Consider the following 27,816-nt stretch of genomic DNA (forward strand, 5'->3'; position numbering starts at 1 on the left):
AAAACCCTGTTAAAAACCGGATTTTGGTAATTGCTGCCAACTCTTCAGCTCACTGTTCTCTGGTCTGTTTAGAAAACTGAACTGAGTGTCATATATAATGCTCAGCTTGGGGCACTAACAGCACCAGTGGACCTGTGAAAGTGTTGAAGGAATAAATGTAAACATCATTTAGATGAGTGCAGGGCTGTAACCAGACAGGCTGAATGCAGTGGGATCACCCAGGGGGGGTTGAGAGGGTGTTTAGGCTGTCACTGGGTGAGAGCCAGGGCTGTAACCACCTTTGACAGACAGCTTTGTGGGAAGTCCTTGCCAGAGGAAGGTGTGGATATGCTTTAGCAAGATGCACTTTAAATGTTTGGCAAATTAATTTCTACTGATTACTATTTATTTGGTGTAATCAGAAGTGTGCTGTTCTTGCCTGGGGCTGGGAAGGAGTTTAAAAGCATTATTAGCGTGAGCTTAACAACACTTTCATCCTATACATAAATATTACCCTGTTTTCATGGATAAAAGCTCTCAATACTGGCTGAACACTGTTCCTGCTGATCTCATTATGCCAGGAGTGAGGCTTTTTGGAAACTGCATCCCAAATGATTCCTCACAGCTCTCCCAAGATTTACAGATCTCATGACTGCTTAAGAACCCTATCGGGCAGGTTGTTAAGCACCTCCAGAGGTTTTACAAGTTTAATTTCCATGGCAAAACAAGGATGTTTGCTTATTATCTTCCAGTTTAATTGTTGGCTCTCCCTGGCTTCGTGCTTCCCTTGCATCTGCTGTGCCTGCCCGTGGAAGGGTCGTCGTGTGGCTCCTTGTCTTGTCTGCAGTCCAAGGTGCCAAGTGCTGGCTCTGATAAACTGTCAGTGCTGCAGAATGTTCTGCACTGCCTGAGATTTTGAAAGGCTGATATTTGTTCCAAATGCAAATTTGTACAAAACAGGCCGTATTCTCCTGAGCACAGCTCTCCATATCTCCTCCCAGGCACATGCTCAGACGGTGCTCGGGGAAAGGGGGGATGTTTTGTGTGGAGCATGCTAATTATGAAACAGGTTCCATCAGCCATCTCTGCAAATTGGCCTTAAAATTACCAGAACCCCAAAGTAGCATTAAAACTGCCTTGTAACAGCAATAATGGATGAGCTTCAGTGCAGCAGGCGAGTGTGTCGCAGGCTGAGGGGTGGGGAGTGCTTTGGACTTGGTGGAATCTGGTCCTGGTAGTGGGGGTTTCCCTCCACAGCACATCTCAAAAATAAAGATGATGGACAGAGGCTTGGTGGCATTTCTGTGTAAGAGCAATGTAAAGGCCCTTATCTATTTCCATCACAACCTCTTTAGGTCTTTGCTGAGAAAAGCCATCCCCCAGTTTATGCACAGTCCTGACACTCACGCAATGAAATTGCTCTGTGTATTTCTGTTTTCTTTTAAAGCATTAGTTCTTTTTACATGGTCGTGACCTGCTGTGGAGGAGCTGCTCTGATGTTTTGCTGTAGAGTCAGAGTCTTCCTTTAGGCTGGAAACAGGCACAGACTGCTGCTCAGCTGTGCCATGGGCATGGAGGAATGTTGCTTTTGTCCTGATTACCTTCCCTATAAATAAACCCCAGTTATTTATTTAGTCCAAAATGCTGCCCTATTTTTAAAGCTGAAGATAAATTGCATTTCCAGAACCTCTTGCTGGTGCTTCTCTCAGTGCCTCCACTCAGCAGTGCCCAGAGTGTTGGGGTTGGATTTGAAGGCAGGATGAGAAGTGCCTGGGAATGAGGGTACAGCCCATTCCAAACCAGCCAAGGGCTGCAGGAGGGGGTGCTGCACTGCTCCATGGTGTGTGGGAGCTGGAGACCAGGTCAGCCTCCTTTTACTTCATTTAAGAGTATTTTATTAGACAGTGGCTGCCTGGTTTTTGTCTGAGGCTGCTGTCTCTGGATCCCAGCCTGAACACAGGTACAACAGGGACACCTGGGCTATTCCCAGGCTCGGGCAGTGGCTGGAACAGGGTTAGTGTGTGTTTTCTTTGCCTTCAGTGCTGAAAGTACGAATTGTCCTGCCCCAGAAAGTGCTTTAAAGAGTAGAGTTTCTATCAAAGCTTAGGCATAAACACCAGAACTCACCTCTCTGGCACGTGGCCTTTTTCTGGGAGAAGGGTGATCTCCTGTTGGCTTTCCCAGTTAACTTATTTCAGACCAGCTTCCTGCTTCCATCCCAGGAAGGAGATGTCAGCAGCAATCCATGGCCTTTCTGAACCTCTATTTAAAGAGCAGAGGTTTCCAAAGCTGCTTGCTCAGCCTCCCTGCCCATCCTCTGTGCTGCCTGCCTCTGAACCTGGGATCAGGGATGAGCCAGGCCGATCCCACAGCCTTGGCTGCTGTGGCTCTCCCACCTCCAGTTTCTGTGGGATGTCCAAACCAGGCCATGGATGGTTTGAATTTAGGTCTATTTTAGTATCAAAATGCCCATTTAGGGCTGTAATTTACTGCTGTCTGCCTAGAAGAGTAGACAATGTTTGCTACCAACTGCTTCCTGTCCATCAGGAGAAAATGCTTTTTAAGCAGGGATAGGGTGGAGTATTTTTGGTGTTTTGGAGATGCTGGTTTAAGCTTTGTTTTTTTAACTTCCAGTATCTTTTTCGAGCAGGACAAAAAGTCTTGTGTTCATTGGCTTGCCACACGTTGGGTTTTAGGTTTGACTGGGCTGTTTGTCTCTTGAATTCCAGGCTAAATTTAATAAGTTTTGGCACTTCACATTGTTTCAGCTATCAATAACTTCTTCAGCTAAGCACACTGAAAACTTGCTGGAAATTGTACTGCTGCTTGCCAAATTATGTCTGCATAATACAGCTACACATGCAATATTATGTCTAATGTAAGTGTGAGTGTGTATTTGTGTGTATAAATATATATATGTGTGGATATATGTGCACACAGACATATGATACAGGTATCATTCAGATTTCTTCCTCTAACTGGCACCAATTCACTGCCACTCCCTGAAAATGGTAAATTTTTAATAAATGTGCCATTTCCTTTGCCCTTTTGCTAAGAAAATTGATATAATACAGGGCCAGGCAGGCTTTCTTCTCCAGGTTTGCTGATGTAAACTTTACAGAAAGAGAAATGCTTTAGGGCTAAAATCCCCTGTTTCACAGATGCACACACAGCTCTGGACTCTTCAGTTAGGCAGAATTTCACTGTATCTTCTCAGATGCCTTTTCCCAGACAGCCTTTCCAGAATATTTCTCCATTGTCCCTGTGGGAACTGGGGCCAGGTGGGAAGAACAACAATAACTCACTCTTAATTTTTCCTTTTCTTCTGTCTAATCTCTCCGGTTTGCACCGATTTTCCTGCCTCTTTGGGGAGTGGGAATGAATTGTGGGGCTCTCCTACTGTTCACAGCCTGACCTTCAGCAGGCTTTTGTGTCTCCAATAAAGTCTGGAGCTAATTTTCCTCTCGGGATTTCTTTCTCTGAGCCGTGTTCTGAGCTCCTGGATGCAAAAGGAGGACAGGGTCTGACATCCCCAGCTGGGTGGCTGCTGTGGATCTGAACATCTTCTGCTCTTTTATTGCACAACAGGAGTTTAACAGGGTGCCTGTTTAATACATGGCATCAAAGTGCATTAGCAGTGTGCATTTGCAGCTTTGTCAAAGCAGGGATGAAAGAACTGGCAGGTCACTCTGAAAGCATGTGGCAAAACCCTAAGGAAAAGCATTTAATCTAATTTTACCCATCATTCGTAACTGTCTGTGCTTGGAACGAGGTGGTCATTCTAAACAGGTAGCAGTTCTCTTCTAGGGTGGGTTTTCTCTGTGCTCTTTCTTTTCTTGCTGGTTTTTATGGCTCATTCTTTCCCCTGCAGACAGGGCAGATCCCCTTCCCTTAAGAGGAGCTGTCAAAGCACTGGAAGGTGCTTCCCATCCCCTGCCCTGAGTGAGCTCTCCTGCTCAGGGAATGGATCTCTCTCTCTGTAGCTCTGGCCGGTCCTAAATGTCACATTTAATTAATGAATGACTGCAGGAAAGGATTGCAAGGATGAGTTGAAGCCCTGGCAAGGCACAGCTTCTAAAGAAAGACTGAAGGCAGCCCATCAGAGAGAAAGTGGACAAATAAAAGGGATGATGGTCCACAAATAGCTGAACAAGAGTCATTCCTGGCAGGGCACATGGCTCTCCAGAGCCACAGGAAAAGGCACAGTGAGGTTCAGTGCTTAGAGGCAGAAACAAAGCTCACTTGGATTTAGAGACCTATTGAATTCTTCATTACTTCCAGCCTTTAAATCAAGACAAGATCAATTTATAAACTGGGATTTGTGGACTCGATGCAGATGTCCTTAGCCAGCTTCTTTCACAATTTATGCAGGAGACAATTACTTTTTTTCTGCTTCTAGAGGTGTGTTATGAAATTAAGGTCATTCCAAATTAAGGACATTCCAAATTAAGGACAGGGAGTTGCCTTTTTTTTTTTTTTAAACTTTCATCCCTTTCCCTGGTTAGGGCTCTGTTTTCTGTGAGCTCTGGTCCCTTCATGGGGAAGTAATTTGTGTTTTCCACTGCTCCTGTGTAGTCTGACTGATTCTGCATGACCTGCCTAAGGGTGTCACGTCCTATTAGAGGAGTGGAGACCAAACTACAGTATCTTGGATATGGAAAATTTTCCTAACGTGACTTTGTCGCTTCCCACAAGTGGAATCACAAATTTTTGAGGGAAATACAAAGTGGCTGGAGGTGGAGTGGGAAGGGAGGATGTGACCTTTCATACTGATGTGGATTGCTGATGGTTTAGGAAACAAAATGATCACTTTGTAACATAAATACAATATACAGTATGAGTACAGTATGAACATACAATACAAAGTGAATAAAGCCAATATCCCAGGTTACAGCACAGTCCTTGTTTGAAGGCTGGTGGTGCTGAGCAACCTCAAGCTTCACTCTCTCCATCAGCAAAGCAAAATACAGGCTGAGGAGCAATAGCAGAATGTGTCCTGGGCAAAGGGCTGCTGAGAGGACTGGACAGAGCTTCCTTCCCTCAACACCTGCCATCAGCAGAACTCCAGAGCCAGGCAGGGAATCTGAGCTTCCCAGTTCCCGTGGAGTGGCTCTGTCTGCCACCAGCATCTGGAGCAGCTGGTTCACTCTGTCCTGCCCCGGGTATAAACTGAGCAGTGCAGCACAGCTGGGCAGGTTCTTACTTCACTTCCCTTATCTCTTTTTGTTTCTTCCCCTCCTTTGCAGTACGTGGTGATCCCGACACGCCGGGCGACCGCAGTGGCCTTGCAGAGTTTCACTTCACACCTCCTGGGAGATGCTGGCAGTCCTTATCTCATTGGATTTGTAAGTGCTCACAGCAGGCTCTGGCAGGGCTGCCTGCCCGGGTTTGCTTCTGTTTACTAACTGCTCCTCTCAAGTGCCAGGTTAGACCCTGCTGGGAAGGGCTGTGCCTGTGAGCAGAATGGGAAGTGGTGCAGAGCAGTGCAGCTGTTTCACGTGCTGCAGCTCGAACCTGGGAGGGCCACTTGGGGGGATGAAATGAGCTTCTACATCTTTTTAGCCTCAGGCATTTATAAAGCTTATAGACAGCTCTGTAAAGAGAGAGTGTTGCTTCTGTGGTGTGGACAAGAGGCTGGGTGAGAGTCGTGTGTGTGTGTAACTGTTAATCTGATCCCCTAAATCAAATAACTACTTATGGGCAGCAACATGCAGCTGTCCTGCCCTGCTGATATTTTGTACCTGGTTTGTATGATGATAAATCATAGAATTACAGAATATCCTGAGGTGGAAGGGACTATAGGCATCATTAACATCCACAGGACACCCCCAGCAATCCCACCCTGTCCCCAAGAGTGTTGTTCAAACATTCCTTGAGCTCTGGCAGCCTTGGTGCTGTGCCCACTGCCCTGGGGAGCCTGTTCAGTGCCCAACCACCCTCTGGGGGAAGAACCTTGTCCTGAGATCCAACCTGAACCTCCCAGTGATGGTGTAAAATCCATGGCAGGAGGGATGTGTGTGTTTTGGGGGTTTTATTAGTGTTCCTTCTGGGGTGTTCCCTTCTGTGACTGCTGCAGTGATTGGCCTTGATCTGTCTGGGAATCTTCCTTCCTATGCCACCATTATCCTGGTGCAGAGTGCAACAAAAGACCCAGCTCCAAAATCTGGCATCACAGTTGAAAATGTAAGGCCTGGGAAATTTAATGAGGGAACAAAAAAATCTAGATATACCAGGGAAATTTCTTTTCCCTTCTGCAGAGTTTGATGCATTGAGAATGAGAGATCACAGATCATCATTCATAAAATACAGCAGCTTCCACACAAATCCCTGAGTGATGCTCAGGGTGTGTTGAAGGTACCACTGTTTTCCAGTGATGTCACTGGGATCTTCACTGGTCCCATCACCTGAGAGACAGGGCTTTGGTGTGCTCCTCCAGCTCAGGACTGTGTGACACACCTGCTTGGTGCTGGGGGGCTTTTTTAGTTTTTAAAACCATCATTTCTCATCGATTCATCCTGTTGACACCGGTGTGTGCACCTATACATACGTATTTATATATATATTTAATTTTGTGAGTACATCCATATAAATATACATAAATATTTACTCTGGAATGGCAGCTCCCCACAATGCTGTAGCTGCTGTGTAGCCCTGTGGAACACACATGAAAAGGCAGATAGAGATAAGGCTGAAAAGACCAAAGAAATGAGAAATGTCTCAAGAGAATAAAAATGCACAATTTAGCTTACTCTTTATTTACTTCGGTGTTCTGGGTACCCAGGGAGAAGGGATCTTATTTTAGAAATTATTTGAAGGTGGCAAGAACAAAGGAATTGCTGGAAGAGTGGGGAATGTGGAGGAGGAGGATGAAACAAGCAGGGCAGGGACCTTTGAAGGCTGGGGATGAGGGCAGGGCTGGGGCAGGCCAGGCTGCCTCAGGTGACTCTGCTGCATGTTCATCCTTTTTCTTACGTAAAAGGGATGTCCAGGAGGAATATCGAGGACCCTGAATGACTGCAATTAATCTTGAAAGTTGCCTAAGGCTCTTTAGTGTCATAGATTAAAAAAAAAAAGGTCTTTGGTTGTAGAAATAATGTGCCTTGCCCTTCTGGTATTCAGAGATCAAGCAAGTTGTGTTACTTAAGGATGCCTGGCTGACATGCACAACCCCAGTTTAATGGCTGCCTTAGGCTTTCTTTAGGCTGGGAAAATATTAATTGTTATATTGAATTATCCTTTTTTAATGCTGTAATTGTTGGGCAGTTGTGATTTGAGAGGAGACTCCTCAAGCACAGGGCTCTGGGGCAGGAGAACAGGAGTGAAGCACTATTTCATGGAAGGATCCAGCATCCATTTGTGTGGCCTCTGCACTGGCTGGACTCATCCTCCCTCTGCTACAAGGACTGAAAGGTCCACTGCAGCTTCCACATGGCCCAGGGAAACAAATACTGGTTAAAGTGAAAGGACAAACAGCCAACTTCTCCAGCAGAGCTAAGGCCAGGAATCAGCTGGATTTGTCCAGCCACTGGAATTGTCCAGCTGCAGTGCAGGATGGAGACCATCCTGAGGGATTGAAACCTCACCTGGGCAGGCAGCAGAAGGGGCTTGGGTTCTGACCAGGATTTTCAAGGCAGTCTGTGAGGGCTGAGCAACCTACTGCTGTCAGCTTTAAGGGAAATTTGGGAACCCAGTTCCCACAGTCCCGGGAATCCCCAGCCTGAGGGCATCAGCTCCCACTGCTGTGACTGCAGAGTCACCACGAGGCAGGCCCAGAGCAGGGGGGAGGTTTTGAAGGGGAGCTGCAGAAGGCCCTGGAGGAGTTCAGGGACAGACTGGACGTGGCACTCAGTGCCATGCTCTGGTTGACAAGGTGGTGTCTGTCCATAGGTTGGACTCGATGACCTTGGAGATGTTTTCCAACTCAAATCATTGTGTGATTCTGTGACCTGCACTGACAGGCAGGCTCAGAATGGGTGAAACTCAGCCTCCTGATCACTCGGGTTCACCTGAGATCCTGGAGCTCTGCTGTATCTTCTGACTGCTCATAGAATCCATCTGAAGCTCCCTCACTGAATGATTAGGGTTTTGATCTAATATGGGTGGCATCTTACATGGTTTTGGTGGGTTCCCCGTGGCCTTGCAGGACTGAGCTGTGGCAGGCAGTGGTCTCTGCTGGATGCCAATAAATGTTGTACTGACCTTAAAATCCTGGTGTGGAGCACAGAAGGTGCTGATCAGCTGCAGCCTCAGGGGTGTGATTGCTGCCATACTCTGGGGTGTGCTCAGAGAGCTCAAAGTCAGGCTCAGACTTTCTGTAACTTCCCCCATTCCCCATCTCACACTGCAGCTCCTTACAACCACCCAAAGCCCCAAATACCCATTGGTGATTAAAAGCTAAGAGGCAGGGAGCACAGATATGTGGCTATTTTTCATGTCTCTTTAAATATTGATAACTTTTATTATGGTAAAAAGACTTAAGAGTGACTTACAAAAAAGGAGTTTTGCAAATGCAGCTTTGGGGTGGCAGCTGTGATTTGCATAAGGCTTTGCTACCTGCCGAGCACTGAGATCAGTTACTGAAAATCAGCACTGCCTGTTCATTCACAAATAAAAATAAGCATTGCTGTGCTATTTCATTAGAGGAGACAGCTTTTATTCCTAGAGAACTGTAGCTTTTTTCAGGACCTTTGTGCTAACCAACCTGCAGAGTTTAAATAGTTTCTGTTTCACAGCTCAGAGTTGTCACTCCGTGCTTTATTCCTGAGGTAGTCAGTGAGAACTCTCACCTGCTCAGGGCATTACACCCAAACATCTCTAGTACTTTTCTGTCTTTGACAGCTCCCTCTATGCACAGAAGAGTTAAGGGAAATGCCCCAAATCCCACCACTCGTGTTGAGTATCAGATAAAGGTCTTCAGCTGCTCTCTCTGTGCCCTGGACAGCAATTCAGACTCGGAAGAGCTGAGTGGAGGGAGGCAGCAGCACACATGAAATAGTTCCTCCTTCTCAGGCTGCATCTCAGCTCCAGCTCCTTGTGTTACTAATTCTGGTTAGATCTTTGGTACCCTTTAAAATTAGACAACTGTAAGACACGCCAGTGAGTCCCTGCTCCTGTGTCCACCCCTGCACATGGATGATGAACCTGTCGTCCCTACTGAGGGTTTGCATTATCCTTCATGCTGCTGCTCCACTCCCTGACACTCTCTTTTCCTTCAGGAACACTGAGCACAGGCAGAGTTTGTTTTTTATTTCGAGGCTGTGGCCTGAGGCTTTTTTTTTTTTCCTTCCTCCAAATTCATCATTTGCTTCCAACCTGAGCACAGCAGTGCTTTCCTCTTCCACCCTTGCCTTGCCTGTGGCTGTGATGAGAAATGGGCACCTGCTGCAGGCACTGCTCTCTCTACACTGCCAGGGCACACACTGTCCTCACTGCCCTGGTGCTCTTGGCTCTCCTGTCTGCTTAAATTCTCTCTCATCTTCTCTGTGCAACCATCCATCAGGTCTAGGGATAGGAATTATCTGTATCCACTTGTCACCTGGCAACATCAGCCTGTGAGGAGGGTGTTTTAAAGTGCCAGAGATCAGCTCTCCTCCACCTTTTGATGGGCTAAAAGCTGCTCCCTGGGCTCCTGTGATGGTGCTTCCCACCTGTCCTGACCTCCTTGGCTCCTGCTGTTTCAGTTTTACTGGAGGGACACCACCTCCAGCTGCTCCAGGATGGAATTCCAGTTTGGCAGCTGGGCTGTGGGAGCCTTTCACCCTTCACTTTTCTCCCTTCCCCAACTCTCCTATGTGAGAAGGCTGATAAACTAGATCTAATGAGCTACTTAAGCAGCAAGAATGCTAATGACCTTCCTTTAGCAAGTAGTTAGTAGAGGAGTGTTAATTATCCCTGGTGCAGAGTATCAGGGCAGGGAGATCAGCTTCTCATTAGGGGCAGCCAAGGAAAACTGTGGTAAATGCAGCAATTAAGACACTTTTTAATGAAAGTTATAAGTGGAGGTGCAGATTTTACAGCACCTTGTCCCAGTTTGAGACAGCCCTTTTTGGTGATTTGGTTTGCAGGTGTTTACCCAACCAGGTACAGAAAGTAGTTCTATTTGTAAAGGCTTCCCTGGCTGAGGAAGCAGAATTCACTTTTTATGGTTTAAAATTCGTATTTTATGGTTTAAAATGCTATGGCTGCTTCAGAGTAGGACATGCTTACCCTGGGAGAATGTTTTGTTTCCAGTTCAGTTTGCTAGATTAAAACAGGCCACAGCCCACTGGGACTCAGATCCACTGCTGTCTGACTTACAAGCAGGGCAGTGGAATAAAGTGGCTCGTTGGGGTGTGATGCTGCAGTCTGGGTGCTCTGTCCCTGTCTGACCTGTGCAGCCATTCCTCAAATACAGCCCATGAGGTGCTTGCTGGTGGTTCCACAGCACTGTCCCCTCCTGCCAGAGCAGGGTGAGAGGTGAACCTGAGGCCAAAAAGGCAATCAGGTACTGTAACAAAAATGTGCAAAATATTCTCCTGGCATCACTCTCTGTTTCATGGACCATCAGGAGATATTGCATTGCTGTTGGGGGCCTAAAGAGGGGACAGAGGTCTCTGTCTTGTTGCCTTTGGCAGCATGTTTTAATATTTATAGTGTACATGAGTGTGTACAGGCAGCACCTCCCATCATCTGGAGGGGTTGGTAGATGAAATGTGATACACATTTATGGTTTTCATTGTTCTTTCTTTACCAAATCCCAGCTGCTTGGCAGGTGTGCTGTAGCCCTGATGGTATCACTCCTCCTGTAGAGATCTTCTCCCACATTTGGGCTTGTGTATGACCCAAAATGTGGGGGGTAAAATGGGACTTGCCCTTGCAAGTCTGAACACCTGGTGTGCCTGTGTCAGGGAAATACTGGGAGGAAGAGAACCCCCCCTGCCCCTCAGCCTCATTACCTGTTTCTTCAAGCAGTAACTTTAAGTTGAGGATTTCTCTGGTCCAGGCTGGGCTGAGTAATTAAAAGCCTTTTTCATAGTGTACTGAAAGGCCAAATCTTTGACATGGCTGTCAGCTGCAAAATAAGGGGAGAATTAACCACCTGGAGACCAGTCCTCATGGGATTTATCTCCTCATTGCAACGAGCTAACAAGCTTCCCACTTCTGATGACTCAGCAACAGACAAGATTTAAGTCTGCCCTAAAATCCCAAATGACTTCCCATCTATAAAACGCTCTTTGCCAAGGGTTCACAGCCTGCTCTGGTGTTTTTCCAGAGCTCTGTGCACCTCTCATGTCCATGACTTTGGTTAGATGTGCAGGTTCTCAGTATTTTTGATAAACATTCCATGCATGTGAGAGTCTCTCATTAGAGAGAAGCCCAGAAATCCAGAGCGGGTCGTTGTTGCACTCGAGTATTTCAGGTTCTGTCTCATCTGCTCTGTCACTCTTCCTGTGCACTAAAAACCTCATTAAATAAGTGGTTTGTTCCTCTGAGCTGCCAGGGACCCTGTGTGCTCCCAGCAGGGACAGTTTTCATGGGGCTGAGCACCTTTCAGAACGAGGTGTCCCAGTTCTGCAGCACAGGGAATTCCTTCCTTCTCCTGGGACACACAGCCAGGGAAGGGGCCTGTGCTGCAGGGAGAGGTGAGGGACGGGGATGCTGCTAAAGGAGGTGCTCCCAAATCATGGTCCTGTGCCACAAACCTATTTCTTTGTGGGCTTGGGCACCCCCATCCCCGCAGACGTGAGTTCCTCCACATTCCCCTGGGGTGAGGCATCTCCTGCTGGGACAGGAGGAAGCCCAGTGTTAACTTAGAAAACCCCTGGGCAGACCAGCCCTGGAGAGAAAGGCAGTGAAAGACACAAAGAAAATAGATTTACAACCCTCTCCAGAGGGTTGCAGAGGAGGCAGATGTTGCTCTGCCCCCCACATGTACCAAGTCCACGTGTTGGCATTGCAGCAGAACCCCTGATGGAGGATCTGCATCTGCTGCAGCCTTTGCACTTCTGCTTTTTCAGCACCTATTCCATGCAGCCTGGTCATCCTGGGAGGGCAACAAGGGCATAACCACAGGAACCTGCCATGGGGGAAGCAGTGCAGAGATCCTTGCTGTGGGTATTTCTGGGGCAAACTGGGGTGCCACATATTAATGCAGGATATTGATATTGTCACCGGCCAAGTATGAAATCTGTTTGCAATCTCAAAAGGATGCAATTAAGATTAACAGAATTTTTTTGCCTTTTTTTCGATTCAACATCTAAACATGCCAAGGTTAAAACTGAAATAGCTTTTAGACCATAATTGCTTTTACCTTTCTGTAGTTGTCTGAACAAATATCATTAAAAAAATCAGGTTTACTTCCTCTTATTATAAAGTGTTTCTCGTGCCATTTAGCACAGTATAAATGCTTGTGCTCCCCCACAGGCCCAGCAAATTGTTTACTTTATAAAATCCCTTATTTTTGCTTTCTCATCTTCATTTGCATTCATATTAGATTTAAAAAAAAAAAAAAATCAAAGAAACCTTTCACCTGCATCTCTGGCTTGGGAGCAGGTGCACCCCAAACCGTTGTAGTGACACTGTAGGACTACAGGGCATACTGTGTTAAGGAATTGTACTGAAGAGAGCAGCCAGGGAGAACCTGGCTTGTATCAAACTGGTAATCATGAAAATCAGGTATTTGTGCCAGAAATAGCCTTTTATGCAGCAGGATTTGTGCCCAAGTGGCAATGTCAGAAAAACCAAGCAATTACAGAGGAATTGAGATATTGGCTTGGTAATGAGAGGGAAGGAAATGGTGATTGCAGAGATGTTGTTACCATTCAGTGTCTAATTAATAAATCAGTTCTAATTAATAAATGAGTTCATTTCCCCACCCTGTTCAGGAGGGACAGAACAGAGTCCGAACGCCTTCCCTGGGCTCAGCCCACCTCGGCTTCTACTGCATCCATGGCCTGTCCCATGTTCCAAAACACACCCCACATGCTTCCCAAGGAAGTAATGAAGTTTCCCTTTGTTCCTCAGATGGAGGCACAGCCAGGGGTTTGGGGTTTGGGATCGTGCCCGCTGCGGCTGCGCTGTCCCTTCTCCGGGAAGGGGGCACTTTGTCCAGCTGGACTCCATCCAGCTGGCTGGGCACACACCACCCCTGTGCTGCTGCAGGAATGCCACGAGCTGAAGTTCATTTGGCAAAGTCATTCCTCTTGGTCTGAGATCTGCAGGGCGACGGAGGAGACGGGAGCTTTCATCCTTAGGTTGGCATCAAAGCCCTGTGTCAGACTGCAGAGCAGCAACAGGACTCCCCCTGCTTGATTTCCCCCCCTGCACTTTGGGTAAATGTTCTGAAGCTTTTGCCACCCCCCAGCTGGCAGAACAAAGGAAGGACTCCCACACATGACTCCAAGCTGCAGCTCTGGCACCGACCGTGCACCAACCCCTGCGGTCTGTTACTCGTGTTGGAGAGGAGACACCAAAAACGATGCTCCATTTGGGTCTTGCCAAATCACACTTGGACAGCTCGGGATGCTGTCATGGTGAGGAGTCTGGAAAGCCCAAAACTGGCAATACAGAGCAGACCATTTGGCAAACGGTGTGTCATTCTTGGAGCCCAAGTCTGTAATTATGTCCTGTGTCCTCTCGAGAGGAGATGCCAAAGTTCCAGCCTTAGCAGGTGGCTCGTAACCGAGTGGAACAAAACAACAGGGAGCAGTGACTGTTTACAGCAAAAACGTCTATGTGGGCCCTGGTAAAGTTCTAGAGTTGCAGGCACGGGTGAGGGGATTATGTGGAACCTGCGTAAGAAAGCCCAGCTGGCCTGATGGGAAGAATTATCCCTTAGATGGGAGGGAACACGGCTTTTCCTAAACTGTGCACTTACAGGATGTGTTGGGTTAAAAAAGAAAAGTACAGCAGGTTTAATATTAACGTGATTTGTTGGTACAGAAGGTCAACATAATGTGTTAGAAGGAAAAGTATGGGACGAGCTGCATTGGGAGTTTTACTTGTTGGAGACTTTACATTTTCAAAGCTGGTTTTAGCCTAGAATGCTGTGTCATCCATAAGAGAAAGCAGGCAGGAGCACATGCCTGGTTTTTCATCCTCTGCTGCTGATTTATCATGTCAATTTGTCAAGTGATTTATTGTCTGGTCCTTTTGGAGAATAATTATATCCATTCCCAAAAATGAAAAGTGGTTTAGAATGTCTAGATTTCTTAGAATAGCCTCAATTCTGGCTATTGCAGCCTGACAGAGAGGCTGACTCGGTGCCAAATTCTGGTTCATAATGAAGAGTAAGGGAAATGCTGGGAATTAAGGTGTCTGGATACAAAAGGGAATTAATGACCAGCTGATGTCCCTGTCCCCTGGGTGCAGAGCACATTCTGCTACTTTCCTGTGGGTGCTTTCTTTTCACATTCAAGTCCTGTTGCTGATTTTTAATAAATCAGACTAATGGCCACTGTTGCTTGGCTTCAGTCTAAGGGCGCTGGAACCATCATTTCTCACATGAGACTTGTTTGTGACACCCTTGTTTTCCTTTGTGTGTTTTACACTGTGAACAAAGTTCTCTTTGAGGGGACAGGAACCCTTCCTTAGCCTTGTCCCAGTGCTGTCACCTGCAGCATCAGGCTGCTCCTCCTTTCCATCCCTCCAGTGGGAGCCAGGAGGAGCTGTAAGGAGCTCTGGTGTTGATCCAGAGACTACCAATGCTCCAGAGTCTCCCTGCTAAAACACACTCAGTGACCTGTTTGAGTCCCCACGAGCATCATCCTTCTGTGACCTTCTTTTGTGCTTGGCCTGTGCTGAGACTTCTCCCCAGGTCTCTGCAGGACTGTGAGTTGGTGATTCCTCCTGCATGTGACATTTCCTCACTTGACTGTCAAGATTTAAGCCTTGAATGTCAGAACTTGCTCGTAGGTTGTTTCTGGCTCCACCTTTTCCATCACTGGTAATGTGGCAGCTTGGAAGTTGCTGCACAAGCTTTGACTATTTCTGGAGCTGATTTGCGTGTGTGCACAGCAGTAGGATTTTATGTTGCAAATTCCCTGCAGTCTTTTGGTATAAATTGGTGTTTCTGCCTTCACAAAAGGTCATGGATAAAAACAGAGCTGGACATTTAAATGCCCAATGCCTTTGAGACCCACCCCAGCTGCTGCTACCACCCTGTGGGATTTATGGAGAGTAAAGTTGTTTGCTGGACAGTAAATATTAAAATGTGATAGTTTTAGCTACAGATAGGCATTAAATTTTGCTGTGTTTTAGCAAAAGCATTTCATAATGAAGTAAATAATGCCATTGCATGTCACAGCTCCTTTGTGTAGGTGCAAATTTGTGTTCACTTCCAAGTAGTTATGCTTTTTGGCTGTTGGAAGGGGCAAGTTGCCTTAGCTCATAAATCTGGTGGTGTGTGGTTCTTTGGTGTGAGTGACCCTGGGGCAGACCCACATCTTGCACACACTGGCACTTCAAGCTTGGGAGGCTGGAAGAGGGAATGAGCCCCACACCCCAGACACAGGCACAAACCCCCACGTTCAAGTTCTGTTTCTGCAAATCGAACGGGATCTCTGTTTTTTTGTTCTGTGGGAAACATTTTCCCCTTCCCACTCAGTACACAGAAATGCAATTTAATACCTCCTCTTGCCCAAAGGTATGTCAGGTGTGGGAGTGAGCAGGACTTGATAGGAGTTGCAGAAGATTGATCACTCCCTCAGTGCCAGTGTGGCCCTGCTGGCAATCCCAGGGGCTCAGCCAAGGCTGGACAGCCCTGGATGCAGCCACTGCTGCAGCCCAGGAGAGCGTGAGAGGGCTGTGGGAAGAATACTGGATCAGGCCAGAAGAGCAACAGGGAGAGCAGAACCCCTGCCAAGCTACTCCCAGCACGAGCTGCCCAGGCTCCAGCGTGGAAGGCTGGAGTGGGCAGGGGACACTGAGCTCTTGCTGAACACACTGTTCCCTTCCAAACCTCAGGCCCGTGCTCGGTGGGCGGTTGTTCGGGGCACCGTGTTCCCTCCACTGTCACCACGTCTCCTTTCCATCTGAGTGACTCATTTTCATGCCCCTCTCTCCTAGATCTCAGACCTGATACGACAAAGCACAAAGGAGTCCCCGGTGTGGGAGTTCCTCAGCCTGGGTTACGCCCTCATGCTCTGCCCCTTCGTCGTCGTCCTGGGAGGGATGTTCTTCCTGGCCACAGCCCTGTTCTTCCTCAGTGACCGAGCCAAAGCTGAACAACAGTGAGTAACCTGACCATTGCACATGGGGAGCTACCACAGCCTGTTTTCTCTCCTGAACGTTGTGCTTGTACTCTTTCCCTGGCCTTGGTCCTTCCGGGTAAAGGATGTGGGGTTGTGTGGAGAACCTGGGCTCAGCAGAGTGCATGAGGCTGCACGAAGCACAGGGGCTTGGGTCGTGCTGGCTGGGCATCCTTTACACGCTTCTGCTCTGGTGGATCTCAGATGTTGGCCGTGTGGCCTGGAGGGGAGCACAGTACTGGGGGGCACAGGCCCCTTTTCACCCTTGCCTGAGCATGTCACAGCCCAGGCCACCCGTGGTGAGGGGCTGCTGTGCTGGAACCGTTGGACTGTGAGGTGAGGAGCAGGAGATGCTTCACAGAGCTCGGTGGTCAACGTGGCACCCGCATCTCAGTGCCCAGTGCCCTGCTCTCCACCTCCAGTAGACAGGAACGTGAGGCCAGAAGGGAGCAAAGCTGTGTGTGGGGTCCTGCGTGCTCGAGGGGCGCTGTGACAAAAGAGGCTTTCCCAGTCCCTCCCTGCAGCCTGTAAAAAGAAAGCTACTGTTTTTCAGTAAAGAAACCGATTCGGATCAACTCACGGTTGGCAACTACAGTAATTCAGAAGACGCTTCCACATGACATACAAACTTCTGGGGTTAGTCTCTTTCTCATAATTGTCAAAAAATAAGAGTTACTGTGTGCAATGTCATGCTGAATATGTGGGTAGGTGACTAGTCTGCTGTTGACTGTAAGTTGCCTTTTTCTTTCCCCCGCTGGAGAACGGGAGCCTTGGTGTACCTTAAGGAGAGGGGCCCTGGAATGTCACTCTTTCTAGGCATAGTACAACTAGGAGCAAAATAAGGTGTTTGGAGGTTGACATAAGTGTGTGAACAGTTTGGGTGATGCTTTCTGGCTCACATTTTCATATCAGATGGATGCAAGGGATTTGGAAGCAGTGCCACAGATGGTGCTGTGGCCCTGTAAGAGCAGTTCCACCTTCCTTTTACTATCACACATAAACCCCAGAGAAAGGAGAAGTTTTCTGCCTCCTGGTGCCTTTAAAAATATACATTCCCCTATAATGAGATGTTTAAATATTGTGGAAAAACAAGACCTCATCTGGTAAGGAGGTGAAGTCCTGCAGAGCTGAACCTCAGCGTGGCTTTGGGGACGTGACGTGTGTGTGCCTGGTTTGTTATCTGCAGAGAAAGGGCTTTAAATGACAGGAAGAGAATTTGGAGATTAGATGTTAGGAAGGACTTCCTAAGAGAAAAAAAGAGGTAAATGTTACAGCAGAATCTTTGGAGAAGACATGAAAGCTGTCCCATGTTTCTGAAGGCCTTCCTGGCTTGGCATGAGGTGGGAAGAGGGAAAGACTCTCCATCTACCTCCCTGTTCCTGTGCTTGTGCACACGTGAGTCCAGGCAGGATGAACATAAGTTTCTGGGTGCTTACCTGGTCCTAGGAAAGCTTCAGTGTTTGTCTTTACTGTGTTCAGAGAGGAGAGTGCTCGTTCCACCTTTAACTGTGGTGGAGATCCATGTCCCTTGGCACCTCAGGTGGTGAAGGAGGGGCTCAGGATTTCAGGTGCTGATGAATTCCATGTCACTCCCATCTTTATATCAGCATATCAAGCCCACTTGGACCTTTATGCTGGCCAAGGCACTGTGGTAGCCAGCTGGTCTCACTCCAATGGAGTTCTCAAGGAAGAGAGCTTTGTCTTGCTCAGGAGGCACCGCAGGTCACAGGCTGGTCACTCACAGGGTGCCAGTGCTGGTGTGTCTTACAGAAGTGTTTTACCAAAACCCCAACTTTGCAGTAGTGTTACTGTTGGGAAGGAGATCACACCTCAGAGCTCTGCTTGCTTCTGCACAGAAGGGTTTGTTTCTCTGTTGCTGTCTACCCTGAGCAGCTCTGGTTGTGCTCTGTCCACGTCCAGAGCCCACCAACCTCCCAAACAGCCACTGCTCCACTCTCTGAAGAAACATGTGCAGGTGTCAGACCTGGCTTTGTTGCTCTCTCTCCTTCAGCATCTTTCCCTTTCCTTATCAGTCTGACTCACATTTGTTTATGAATTTTGTATTATTCAGCCACAGATCTTACATGCTACAAACTGGGGAGAACAACTGTCATAAATAATGGTTAACAAGATAATTTCTCTCAAATGACTCCTAGTGCACTGTTTCTGGGGATGTGCCCACTCCCATGTTAAAAATACCCTGGCACCCTGCAGAGAGATTCCTGGAAAGAGCAGCTTCATTCAAGTTCCTGAGAAGTCAGGCAGTATCTGTAGTAAGGCTGGAGACTGTGGGGGGACTCACCTGCAGCGGGGTCGGTGCTGGACCGGGTCCTGGCTGCCATTGCCAACAGGTTCAGCGTTCTCCTCAGTGTTTATGGGACAGGATTTATTTGTTAGTAGCTCCATGCTTGCATGGGAGAGGAAAGACAACAGAGCATTTTGCTGTCAGCAGCTGAAAGCTCCGTGCTGGACCCCAAATCCACCATCCAGCTCCCACCTCCCTGCCAGACCATCTGCCCTTGGCATCGCACACTTTCCTGCCAGCCCTCCCCTCCCTCCTACCTATTACTGGGTACCCTATTACTGGGTACAGAGGAATTTCTATTTCAAGATGCCTTGTTTTCCCTCTCTAGCCAGTCCTGCTGCTCAGACACCGGGTCTTGGAAAGGTGCTTTGCCAAAAGAAATCAATTAACCTGCGGGAATCGCGGGCGCCGGAGATTAAACCCATCCATCACCCCCGGGGTCGGGGCACGCGGGGCAGTGTCACCGACCTCCCTAACGAGCTGATGTGGGGGCAGAGAACTGAAACACTGCTCTCTGCAGCCTCTGGAAACTGAGCTTTTCCCCCGCTTTCATTTTCACACTTCTGTGAAAACCAGTTCAGGGTTTTATTGCTGGGATTTCTGTGTTTGTTTTTCCTTTGTGTAACGGTCTCCGGGCATTTGCTTAGAGATAATTTCTCCTTCCGGGCAGGGCAGATACCAGGATAGCAACCTCTCTTTCCTGTAAAGCTTCCTCCAGCTTCCACCACACTTCCTTTCAAAAACAGAATTTCCAGGCTTTCACACTACTTTTATCATTGCCACAATTCCTGGCATATTTTGTAGATGACTTTTTTAGCACAGGAATTCCAGTCAACAAGGCTGCCCCTCTCACAAAAACACTCATGAAAAAAAATTGCTTTCTACAGCAATTCCTTTTTTTTTTTTTTTAACACAATTCTTTTATAACTATTGTCATGCTGCTTCAGAAGTCTGACAGCTTAAAGAGGCTTTTAGTAAATGTAGAACTAACAGAGAACAGGACAGAGTACATCACTGTGCTTTAATCCAATCATTTCGGGGGCAATTTTTATAATACAAATTTAATCCCACCCTTCCAAAGTGATAGAAGAGAGAAAACTGTTAAGAATGGGTTCTGCAAGAGCTCTTGGGCACTAGTAATGATAAATACTTCAATTCTTTTTTCAAACCACTCAAATACAATTCCTGCTGTGATTTCACTTGACTCGTTCCTTGCCCGCTCTGTACCTCTGCAGAGGAGGGTTAAAGCACTTGTATTTTATTTCCAAACGTGACTCCACTCTGTACTGGATTTTTCTTACTTGCTTAAGGAAAATTGGTGAGGCCCAAGGTAGATTTTAGGAAGATGATATGTCCAGTCTTGCCGTGGCAGAGCCCTCAGAAATGGATCAGAATTCTGATACCTGCTTTTATCCCAGGTACCTGTTCAGCCCTGGCACAGAGCAGCTTCCAAGGTTGGGAGCACTCCAGGTGCTTCATTCAGTGGAATTAGAAGCTCAGCACTGCTGAGAATTGTGTCTGTGGTTTGTGTGTGTCTCCTTCCTCACTCACAGTGCACATAACTGGGAAAAACAGAGCTACACCCTGGAGAGCTGCAGGAGAAATGCCCACACTGGGACTTCCTGGGAGCTTCACCAGTGACAGGGAACAATGTGCTCCTTTTGTTATGAAAAGGAATTTTAAAAAGTCCTTTTCCCAAGCTGTGACAACTTCTGGTGCCAGGGATATAAATCACTGTAATTGGTGTGTGTCAGGATCCTTTCCTGGCAGTGAGTGTTCACCCCAGGAGCTGTGCTGGGCAGGGATCCTGTCCCCAACCACAGGTCATTCCAGCTGCTCCTGAGGAAAACCAAGCTCACCTGGATTCTTCCTGAGAAACACCTCGTGCAGGTGCAACATAATCTACTCCTCTGAGGATTTTTAAATTTATTTTTTTTTTATTTTTAATATTTTTTTACTTAATCCCTGGTTTTATACCCGGAAACACGAGATTTTTCTGAGTGTTTTTCCAGAGGTATGAGAAGATGCTCTGGATGGATATCCAGGTTTGCTAATTGCTCAGTGCCTCTCTGCAATCCTGGATGTGTTCTCTGAGGATACAGCAATGCAGATCAGGCAGCAGGATGCAACTGCAGTGTGTGTCCCTGCCAGAGCAGGGATAAACAACTGCACCGATGCAGCTGGTCAGGACAGAGGAATTTACAGTGTTAAACCATCGACCACTCAGCACCTGAGAGCCCTGCAAGCCTGAATCCTTCACCCATTTGTTTACATGACAAGAATCAGGTTATTTAAGCAGCTCCAGCAGGTTTTTCTTTTCCCGTAAAATTAAAATTAAACGTTTAATAATAAAACAGTTTTACTCTTAATGCCTTGGATCAGGTGTGGCAGCTCTTGCTGGGCAGCAGTGCTGATGGATGGTTCATTTTAAAAGTGGTGGCTACAAACACTAGGAGGAAAATATTCTTTACAGAGGAGAGAGAGCACAAGCCACAAAAAGAACCATTCCTAGTCCAAACACCTCTTCTGCTGTCTTAAACACAGCACATCTGCAAATTGCATTACAGGAAAAATGAGAATAATCCATTTTCAGGCTCTTCCTTCTGCCTCACATCAGGCTTATTTTTAGCCTTTTGCAGAACTAGATATAAAATGATCTCCCAGCTCTCCTGTTGCAGCAATTTGAAAGTGTCTGACCTTATTTTTGCTTTGCAGATCCTATTATGTGGGGCAGGGGAAGGACTGGCAGAGCTGTCAGCCCTCCTTTTTCTCTGATTTCTCTGTGGCAGCAGAGACAGAAAGGACCCACCAGGTGACCTGTTGTTGCCAGCAAAGCCCAGAGTCCCCTCCATTCCCCATGTCACAGGTATTAGGGTGGCAGCTGGACTGGCACAGAGTGTGCTCCCCTCTGGTGGTTTGCATTGCCAGAAATAATATTTCTTCTCTGAAACAGTTGAAAATGTATCACAAAGGGTTTTTAAGAGGCTGGAGTCTTCGTTTAGAGAAATGTCTCAGTCCTGCACTGAAGCAGGGTTTGGATTTGAGGATTTTAGAGGCAGCAAGTGGATTTTAACAACTCCCCCAGAGGGATATTTGAGCAGTTCACTGGCTGTTGATACTCGGCTGCTTAGGGGGAGGAATGTCATCACTTTGTTTATTTTTCACTTCACAAAAGAACAATAATTAAACATTTCCTGCAGAGCTAGAAACCCACAGTGCTTTTTTAGCCCAGATAAGATGACCTTGGCCTTTAAAGCCATGTGAATTTACAGCAGAAAGCCTGGATTAGGATGCAGAGGATCTGTGATGGTGGAAGGAGAGAGGCAAAGAGCGTGTTTTGAGTATCCAAGAGAGGCATGATAAACACACAGGCTGCATGTGGAACAAAATTAGACCATTAGATAGTTCATATGGAATCAGAGTGTTGAGAGTACGAAGGGAAGAGGTGGTGAAAGTGTAAGTAGTTTTATTATTGGTGGAAAAAGCTGCTTGTAGAGCTGCTGGTTGTTCTCCTCTGTTTACTGGCTGAGTTTGTAACTCCATAAAGAGAGTCAACAAATACAAGAGTGTAGCAGCTTGGGACTGGCTGAACTTTAATGCTGGTTTGCTGCTCCAGTTGGGAGCTGCTGGTGTCATGCACATGGAAAATACAGTCTCACACAGAACAAATTCTGATTTGTTCTGTCACTTCAGTCACTCTGTGGGTTTCCTGCAGGTTGGGAACATGTCAGAGGCCAGTTTGGTTGTTCACAGCCAGCTCAGCTCATTGTGGTCCTTACATGGAATGCCCCTGGTGTTTGAAATATGCTGTTGGAGTTAATTGTTGGCAGCAGGAGCTTTGCTTAAGCACAGGCAGAAGGACAGAACCAGCTGGTGCTGGCACAGCTCTGGGCACCCACGAGCTGTGGAAAAGGCTTCAGGCAGAGCTCTGGGTCCTCCAAACCCGTCGATTCCCCACCATACTGACCTTCCAAGGTTAATCCCCTGTGCCATGGAGAAAGGAAAACAATATTCCTAGACTACCCCCAGCTGCTTCAGTGCTGTCCCACAGCAAGAGTGGAATTTCTCCATGTGCCTGAAGTTGCAGGAAGGCAAAGCTCACTTCTCCAGGAGCTCCAGATCAAAAACTGCTTGGGAGTCCTACTGCTACCTTGGCTGCTGACTGTGTGCTGTGAGCTGTCCTGAGGTGCTCCTCAGCTGTGGAACAGGACTGAAGGCCCACAAGGTACAAGGGGCACTGGAATCATGTGCTACCAATGGGTTCAGCATGTCCATTGGCATTGCAAAGGAGGGCTCTTGGCATGGAGGGACTTTGCCGTGCAGGAGATTTTAAGCTCTCAGTGAGACAGATTCTTTGCTCAGGCTGCCCTGGCCCAGGGACAAAACCTGATCAGATCCCAGGCAGGTGACTGGAGCATTGAGCAGGGGGTGGCAGCTTTCCAAGCCAGAAACAATCTCTGACACGAGGAAATGGAAGAAATAATGAAAAATTCAACCCTCCTCTGTGTTTCCTGAAGCCTGTTACAATCACAGAGCATTTTACAGAGGTACTGGCTTTTATCAGCAGCAATGAGTCCTTCTTGTGGAGCAATCTGCAAGGCAGATTTCTGGCAAGCTGTGACTGTGGGTGTGTTAGAGCAATTTAATTGTGCTTGGGTCAAGGTTCAACCCCACCAAGCCCCTCACAGCCCCTCACTCATTCCCCAACCAGTGGATCAGAGAGATAATCAGCTGGAAAACTCTGGGCTGAGATACAGACAGCTTAATAGGGCAAGCAAAAGCTGGGCACACAAGCAAAGCAAAACAAAGAATGAAGTCACTGCTTCCCATGGGCAGGCAGGTGCTCATCCACCTCCAGGAGAGCAGGGCCCCAACACAGGTGACCTGGGAAGACAAACTCCATCACTCCCAAAATCCCACCCCCTTCCTCCTTCTTCCTCCCACTTTCTATACTGAGCATGATGTCCCATGGTCTGGGATATCCCTTTGGTCAGTTGGGGTCACCTGTCCTGGCTGTGCCCCCTCCCTGATGTGGCACTGTGAGGGGCAGGAAAGACCTTGGCTTGTCAAGAGCAGGAACATCTCTGCATTATCAGCCCTGTGATCAGCACAAATCCAAAGCACAGCCCCAAACCAGCCACTGGGAGGGAAAATAACTCCACCCCAGGCAAACCCAGCACAGCCTGAACAGCATCTCCTGGAGAAACAGGAACTAAACTGTTGGAGTGTTACTTCCAGTGTTTAAGTACTCTGGCTTGGTCTTTCCCAAAGGTGCTGCCAGACCATCATCACATGGCAGAGAGGGCTTGTGAAACATAGGGATTGTTCCTTGAGGCCTCAAGGGCAGGTTGGACGGGGTTTGGAGCAACCTGGGCTAGTGGAAGGTACAGGGTGTTGGAACAAGATGAGCTTTAATATCCCTTCCCACCCAAACCATTCCATGGTTCTGTGATTTCCCACACCTGGGAGCTCAGAGGCTGATGAAAGAGCTGTATCATGAGGCAGTTATTGTGGAGGGTAAGAATTATGTTTCTAATCAAGTGGCAAAAGGAAGTTCCACAGGATTTTCTGTTTCAAGATTTAATTAGATCATAACCTGCTTTGTATGTCATGTTTTCCCCCCTTTCACTTTCAATCATGCCAAGAAAAAAGCGAGACCCTCCACTTCCTCCTTCCTCCATTATTTCAGTGGGCATAAGAGTATGATGTTATCCACATCTTCCATGGCACTGGAAATCCCCCCACCTTAATTCTGAGCCCATCAAGTTTTGAGACCCACATCTTCCCAGAGTTCATTTCCACCCAGGTCCTTGGGACCCTGATTTGTGCTGTTAACTGGTCGTTTTCACATCTGTTCTGCTGCAGCTGCCTGGGAAAATAGCAGGACAGGTTATTGATTTTTCCTTTATGCCAGTTTTCTGCTCTGTCAAAACCTGCCAAAGAGGAAAAAGAGGAGCTGCCCCACGATTCTTCCTCTGGAGGCAAATCAGCACCTCGATGAAAGGAGCAGATGGAAAACACTCCCATTGTCTGCGCAGCTTTAAGGGGCTGAGCCAGACAGAGGGAAAGCTGTATTTGCTGTCCATGATGATCATATTGCCTTTGCTAAAGCCACTGATGTGCAGGAGGAAAAGGGGATTTGAGCCAATTCATTTCCTCCTGCAGCTGCTGGAGCAGCTGCCACCCCCAGCACGGGGCTCCCGCCGGGCACAGCCCGGGCAGCGGCACCGCCCCGCAGGGAAGGGCAGCTCTGCCAGGGGGGCTGGGCACGACCAGCTCCCCTCTGAGCCTTGGCATGGGGGGCTGGAGGGGCACAAAGCCCCAGGCCCCTCCCTGGGTGGGAGTGGGTGGGCACAGGCAGCAGCCACAGTGGGCAGTGGTTTCCTGCTCCAAACTCCTGTGCTGGATTCTCTGCTGGATTTTGTTACGTGTTCTCTTGGCATCCTGACCAGGCTCCCCAGGGCAGTGGGCACAGCACCAAGGCTGCCAGAGCTCAGGGAGTGTTTGGATGATCCTCTGGGGCACAGGATGTGACTCTTGGGGATGGGCCTGTGCAGGGCCAGGAGTTGGACTTGGTGATCCTTGTGAATCCCTTCCAGCTCAGCACATTCTGTGACTCTTTCCCTTGAGCACACTGACCTCAGCTCCAGTGACAGCCCGCTCCTGGGAGGCTGGATAACCTGTCAGGATGCATCAGGAAGCTCAGTGCATGGGCTATTTTTAGCTGTGCTGCCCTGTCCCTGTGCCACTCAGTGGGACTTCTCCAGGCTGATGTATCACTGCTGCTCACCTTTCATGCACCTCCCCTTTCAATCCCTGTTTCCAGCTGCTCCAAGCCCAAGGTTCTGCAGGAATTCATGAATTGTGTCCCAGAGTTATTGAATTCATGATCAAACCAGCTCTAGGTGGGTCAGAGCAGGAGTTGCTCTCTGGGAGCAATCCTTGGTTTGGCTGTTCCTGCAGGAGGTAACAGGTTGTCCTAAGGGTTGATGTTGTGCAGCTGTGTTTTAGGGAGGAGTTGGAGGCACAATTACACCTGGCAGCTTGTTCAGCATCCCAGGAATTCTCCTGTGCAGCAGGGAACCAAAGCCATCTCCTTCCAGCTGCAGGACAGCAGTGGCTCCCACAGGTACCTTCTGCTCTGCTTGATCAAAAACCCTGCAGTGAAGGGCTTAAAAGGCACACACTTGACCTGGAGTCCCCAGCCTGCTGGGTTTGCTCTCTGTGAAGTGTCTGGTGCAAAGGTGGTGCAGGGCTGGGAGCAGCGTGTGGCATCAGGAGCGTGACAGAGCCCAGCTGAGAGATCTCTGCAGGTTCCTGCAGGGAGGGAAGGGAGAAGAGCCATGGACTTTGTTTCAGGGGCACAAATCTCTGCACCAGCACAGCCCCACAGTGTTCCCCTGTTGGCACTGGGCAGGACTGGGTGAAACTCGGAGCGTTTAGTGGAGTTTGACTGATTCAAAGACTTCAAGGGAAATGTGGAAAAATCCCAGTGAAATGCAGTTCTAAATCTCTCCATAGTGAGATAAAGCAGGAGGGTCTGTGGAAAGTACGAGAGAGGTGTGATAATGTCTGAGGGGTGTGATAATGTGTTCTTACGGTGTTTCCTGGTCCTGAGTTACCTATTTATTGCTGGCAGGTCACTGCAATGAGCGTTCTATCCCCCCGAAGCTGACTGTGTTGATGAGGGTGTTGACTGATGGAAAATAGGAGTGGGATGGGCTGTTAAGCTCGGCTCCACTTCTCTCCTTTGTGCACTGAAACGTGTGTGTGTTTTGGCAATTGGCTTCAGCCAGGGTTTATTCAGGGCGATTGATCTCTGCAGTAACAAGGCAATGGATAAAACAAACACCTCCTGACACTTCCCCCTGTCCCAACCACAGCTGGAATTCAGAGGGGGGTCTGGTGCGGTGCCTAAATTCACTTTATGCTCCTCTGCCCGAGTGGTCTCTGCTCCTTCAGCTGCAGCTGCCCTTGTGCTCTCATGTCAGGGAGGGCACATTGACAGCATCACTCCTGCCCTGGGATCTTAACTTCCCTGGTGGAGTCTGTGTGCATGTGAAGATCAAGAAACCCCTCCTGGAGCTCTCCCAGCTCTCCTGCTCCACGACTATTTGGTTGGTTGCCTGCAGGAATTACAGTGACAACAGCAGCAGTGCCCTCCTGTGCAAGTACCTTCCTGGGTTCATTTATCAGCAGATAAAATTCCCTCTTACAGCTGCAAGTCAGACAGGTGTGGAGGTGCCAATGATTCTCCTTGGCCTCTGTTCTCCCAGCACAGGCTCAGATACCAACATTGGATGGGAATGCTGCTGTTTCAGCAGCTGGAGTTGCACAGAACTGCACCTGGCTGGGCTGCTCATCATCCCTGGGCACAGGTGGAGGGGGCATTGCCCCTCATTCCTTAATGCCAAAAAAAAACCCCCCGCCTTGAACTCCCTGTATTTGAAAAGGAAATCTGTTTTTCATAGGTTAAGGCCATAAAGCCTCGTTACCTTTCAGGGTTGTCAGTCTGAGTAAACATTTGATTACCTAAAATTTCAGGTTTCAGTGTGTTCACAGGGCCTTTTGGAGAGGTTTAGCCCCCCAGAAACATCTGAGGAAGTTCAGACAGGGAGGAATCTGCTGGAGGCTGGTCCACCTGAATCCCTTCCTAAGGTGCTGCTTCTAACAGGCATTTGATGTTTGCACAACACATCAGAAACACAGAATTCTCTCCAGTGAAACAAAGAGGGATCCTTAATCACAGGCAGGAATTGCTGAGTCCAGTGGTCCAGCTGCCCCTGTAGGTAGCCCTGTCTGCTGAACGAGCCCCTGCTCAGAAAGTCAATACTCAAAAACTCCTGCTCAGTAACTCAAAAAATGAGTTCTTTTCAGGCCAGAAGGACCCCACCAAAGCATTTTACAGCCAGCCGTAAAAGTTAAGTGATGTTAAGTACAGCAGGCTGTAAAAATCAGGACATTATTTCCTAATATGTTTCTCAGTTACAAAATCCAGAGCCTGGCTTGTTTAGATAGCAGGAAAAGCAGGCTCTGGGAAAGCTGCAGGATGCTGAAATACAGGTGGTGTTTAACTGGGGTGTGAAACGTGACTTTTTCACTGGGCTGGCAACATTCCCAACAGCTCTCTGGAAGCACAGCCTTTCTCCTGGAGCCCTGGGCATGGTGGTGCTGCACACACTGGGGTGTGTCCTCCTTCCTGACCTGTTCCTGGCTGGGGTTGGAGCTCATGGACAGAGGTGACACATTCCTGGGTCTCAGACTCCACATCCCACTGCTGCTCCCCACAGCTTCCCCCTGACCTGC

At 48.1% G+C, this 27,816-nt stretch overlaps 1 protein-coding gene across 2 annotated transcripts in view; it reads left to right on the forward strand.

Annotated features, from left to right (window-relative positions):
- The window catches only part of SPNS2 (sphingolipid transporter 2), a 132,400-nt gene that overhangs the window by 96,657 nt on the left and 7,927 nt on the right, over nt 1-27,816 (forward strand). For both annotated transcript variants that reach the window (XM_027664450.1, XM_027664451.1), the window contains 2 exons: nt 5,226-5,324; nt 16,024-16,187. In XM_027664450.1, coding sequence (XP_027520251.1) covers nt 5,226-5,324; nt 16,024-16,187 — 263 coding nt within the window. The remainder of the gene's footprint in view (nt 1-5,225; nt 5,325-16,023; nt 16,188-27,816) is intronic.

This window comes from Corapipo altera, unplaced genomic scaffold (assembly GCF_003945725.1).
Source record: "Corapipo altera isolate COAL_440 unplaced genomic scaffold, ASM394572v1 181b, whole genome shotgun sequence".
Classification (NCBI taxonomy): Eukaryota; Metazoa; Chordata; class Aves; order Passeriformes; family Pipridae; genus Corapipo; species Corapipo altera.